This window comes from Lucilia sericata, unplaced genomic scaffold, assembly GCF_015586225.1.
Source record: "Lucilia sericata isolate MDLA Ls3-8-SP2 unplaced genomic scaffold, ASM1558622v1 Contig000018F_arrow, whole genome shotgun sequence".
NCBI lineage: Eukaryota > Metazoa > Arthropoda > Insecta > Diptera > Calliphoridae > Lucilia > Lucilia sericata.
The window spans coordinates 870132-873751 of NW_023994057.1; the positions used below are offsets into that span (position 1 = coordinate 870132).

Consider the following 3620-nt stretch of genomic DNA (forward strand, 5'->3'; position numbering starts at 1 on the left):
TTGTTAAAGAAAATTACGAGTACGAATTAACCAAACTTAGTATTTTTTAATATTTTTAGTTCATATATTATTTAGAAAATTCCGTAAGGTGTATTTTAAAAGTAGAGCTAGATAATATGTAAATATCGCAACATTTTAACAATATATTTAGCAATACAGCACAGCATTAATATATTTGATCTAAAACATAATTTATAAAATTCATCAACATTCTGACACTAATTTAACATTTAATCTTCCACTATGTATGTATCAACAAATTAAAAATGAAAAGTTTGATCAAGATGCTGATCATCAAAATCCTTCAGCCTCCTATTTTATTCAAACAAAATTCTTTAATTTTAATGTAAAACCTTTTGTATTTTTGGTAACTATTATTGTGGACCCAAATTTAACTTGACAAATTATAATAAACAATTAATACATTCTGGAGAAGATGGAAAAAATTAAAATGTTGAATTTATTTTTCGTTTTGTTTGTAATTAAATTGAAGAAAATATTGTTTAATTTTATTAAAACTAAAAGTTGTAAAGAACTGTATTTCTTTCATGTTGGGTTTTATATCTTCTTACGAGTTTAATGTAGAATCCTCAATCTTTGATCTCTTGGTTATACACAGAGTTTGAGAATATTTTTACGAGCTTCCATAGATTTGTTTACTTCATCCATCGAATTGCATACAGCATAGTTAGTAAAGACTTTCGGCATTTGAGGAACGTGGCTTTTTAAGTTTTTCCATGTTTTTAATAACAATATCGTGTAGAGATGAATACCGATTTCGTACTTCACAGACAACTAACCACAGGCTTAAATACTCCTTCTCGTCTAATTCAATGACTGCACGTCTGTAATCGTCAATATGGGGATATTTGGCCACTTTTGAAACTACCTTAGCTCTTGATAGGAAATAGCGGGATATTTGATCGAAAAACGCTGCCGCTTCAGATTCAACAGTTTGAATTTCAGCCAATGTGTCCTCTTGGATTGAAACACCAAAATTATTGCCATCTTCAATTTTAGGAATCATAAATGAAATCCACATCTTGAGGAGATTAGCTAAAATATAAAAATTATATGGAAATGTATGTTGTTTTACTCAATAATGTTTGATGCTACAAAAATTTACGACCCTAAACGGCCTGTTTTTAAACTTATTTTAATACAATGGAAGACATTAGTTTGTACGCAACATTTGTATTCGATATCGCGCCTTATGGAAAATTCAGTTTTCTCTCCTAATAATAAATCTTGGTTTATAAGCAATTTTTGACATATTAATGTTTAAATCAATATTAAAGGAAGGAAAATAGGATAATCTTATTACTGCAAGGAGTATATTTTTATTAAAAAAAAAATAGCAATTTGTGCCATTCTTTTTAATCTTATTGTAACTTTACTCTCGAAAAATCTATTAATGAAGACTTTCTTCATTTTTAAAATCGTTTTATGCTATTTTAATACAACATGGGTATCAAGTTAACTGTCTTTATATTTTCAAATTCATTACTAATTTTTCATATTTAATTCATTATTTTTCTAATTATAATTAGGCTAAAATGAGAATAATTAAAATTGACACATAGCTTCTCCTTAGGTTTTAGCGAATATATCGCTTATTATGATGCGTTTTACGCGTTTTGATGTTATTTTAATTTTTATATATGCACATATATTAGTTGTGTTCGAGCTAAAGTGCATTGTTTTCCCATTTTTCAGATAAGAGATATAACAGAAATTAATGATGTATCTTTAGCTTTTATTACAAACAATTATTGCGACATAACTTGTATCGGCGTTAAAAATATTAAGATTTGAAATAAATGTACTTCAGCTCGAAAAAAACTAATTGCATGCAAAAATATTTAACTAAGATGTTGAAAATTTAACTCTCTATAGAAGTTATAATAACATTAAAACGTGTACGACGTATAATATATGAGATATTTGTGATGTGTGGCAGACTACATAGCAAAAAGGGACACCACTATATCTATATATTCAAATTACATATAAATATTTTATGGGAGCGAATCATAATAATTTTATAATTTGAATAAAAAACATCGCAAAACGAGTCAAAATCAAAAACAGGATACAGAAGTGTAGAATGCTGTTTGCGTGTGCCGTTCAAGAATCATTTCATGGTATTTTTCGTGGTTTTTCATTTGAAGATTTTGAAGTTTTTCTCTTTTTAGTTCTTCTTTGTTTTACTTAACAAGGCAAAGAATTGACAACTCTCCCCACTGATTCTACCTTTCTATGGTTGTATCATGGAATCGAATAATTAATTAATTGTAAAAATTACAAACCGGAAGACAAACTTATATACATATACCCTTCGCACGAGAACTTCTCCAATAGAATTTTAAGAGATAAATTCATAACCGCGGTTATAAAAATGAGTTACAAAATTTGTTGTAAAAACATATCTCATTAGTTTTTACATTTAGGTACCTATTTCTGATTAGAAACTTACAATCTTCCACCAATTTGCGTATAATTGGTTTAACGATTTTAATCATCTCGCATAACGGCGAATTGCAGGGAACACTACCGCTTGGCAAGTACATAACTTTAGTGCCGGAATTTAATGAATTGTCAGTGCGTGGCCTCTTGGCAGATGGTTCGTCAGCATCACCTCCGTCTTCGGCAGTTGCGGCATTGCTTTCATTAGCGTTTGCTCCGTTATTATTAACAACAATTGGATCTGGGATTGGAATGTTTAAATCTTGATGAACTTCAGTGAAGTTGCGTTCACTGAACATGGGTGTATCCAAAAGCTCATTAAGTTCGACAATTTTCTCCGGGAAGCCTTGAATTATTAATTGCTCTGCTTTTTTGATTAGAGAATCTTTATATTCCTGAACCTATAATAAATAAATTACAACAAAATAATAAATTGTAAGCAACAAATGGACAAAAATTATTTAACCACGACAAAACATCATTATCATACTTTGGCAATTGTATCACTCGGCATTTTTGCGTTACTTTTGTTTTTTTCTCCTTTCGTTGTGTTGGAATTAGGTGTTGTTGTCTCAACCTACCGCTCTGAGTGTGGAACAGTAACTTTTTTCGAGTTGTAATAATTGTATAAGAAAAATAAATGAACTCGTTTTAATTATTCTTTTTTATATTTTCGCTGAAATGTTTTGTATAATTTTCGTGTAAAAATTGCTTTTTCCGTTTTGTAGCGTGCTCTAAACCCTGCGCCGACAAATATTATCGGCGGCGGCGACTGACACAAAAATCTCGGCGACGACTTAAAATCGACTGTAAACCGGCTAAAGGTGAAAGTACACAACACGCGTTGTACGCGCAACGCGTTATGGGCTTCTGTCAAAAAAGTTGAAATAGTGTATTTTCATTTAACAAGTCAAAATATATTAATTATGCGTGGTGTGTAACTGCAGCTTATAAGCGCGAAAAAATTCTAGCAGAATTTCTTTTCGCAGTCGGAAAAATTGACATCAATTGACATCTCTTAAGAGGTTTGTCAAACAGCAATGTATGTTTCGTATCTCGTGTTTGTAGCAAACACTTTCTTGTTTGAAGTGTTTGAAGTAAGCAGCGACTCGAATTAGGCGCGTAAACACGAAAATATCTGAGGCGAATCATAT

General features: G+C 30.5%; 1 protein-coding gene across 1 annotated transcript; it reads right to left on the reverse strand.

The window, feature by feature from the left end:
* Nucleotides 1-425: 425 nt before the first annotated feature.
* Nucleotides 426-3249, reverse strand: LOC119607049 (proteasome activator complex subunit 3). The gene is made up of 3 exons (XM_037960783.1): nucleotides 2957-3249; nucleotides 2477-2867; nucleotides 426-1056 (listed from the first exon to the last, which is right to left on the reverse strand). The coding sequence occupies exons 1-3, from the start codon at nucleotides 2978-2980 to the stop codon at nucleotides 689-691; spliced, it is 783 nt and encodes a 260-aa protein (XP_037816711.1). The 5' UTR covers nucleotides 2981-3249; the 3' UTR covers nucleotides 426-688.
* Nucleotides 3250-3620: the final 371 nt, after the last annotated feature.

Coding starts and splice junctions, on each gene's coding strand:
- LOC119607049 (XM_037960783.1), bottom strand. CDS start 2,980: ATGCCGAGTGATACAATTGCCAAA. Junction 2,868..2,956: donor CGAGTGATACAATTGCCAAA/GTATGATAATGA, acceptor TATTTATTATAG/GTTCAGGAATATAAAGATTC. Junction 1,057..2,476: donor ACGCAAATTGGTGGAAGATT/GTAAGTTTCTAA, acceptor TTTATATTTTAG/CTAATCTCCTCAAGATGTGG.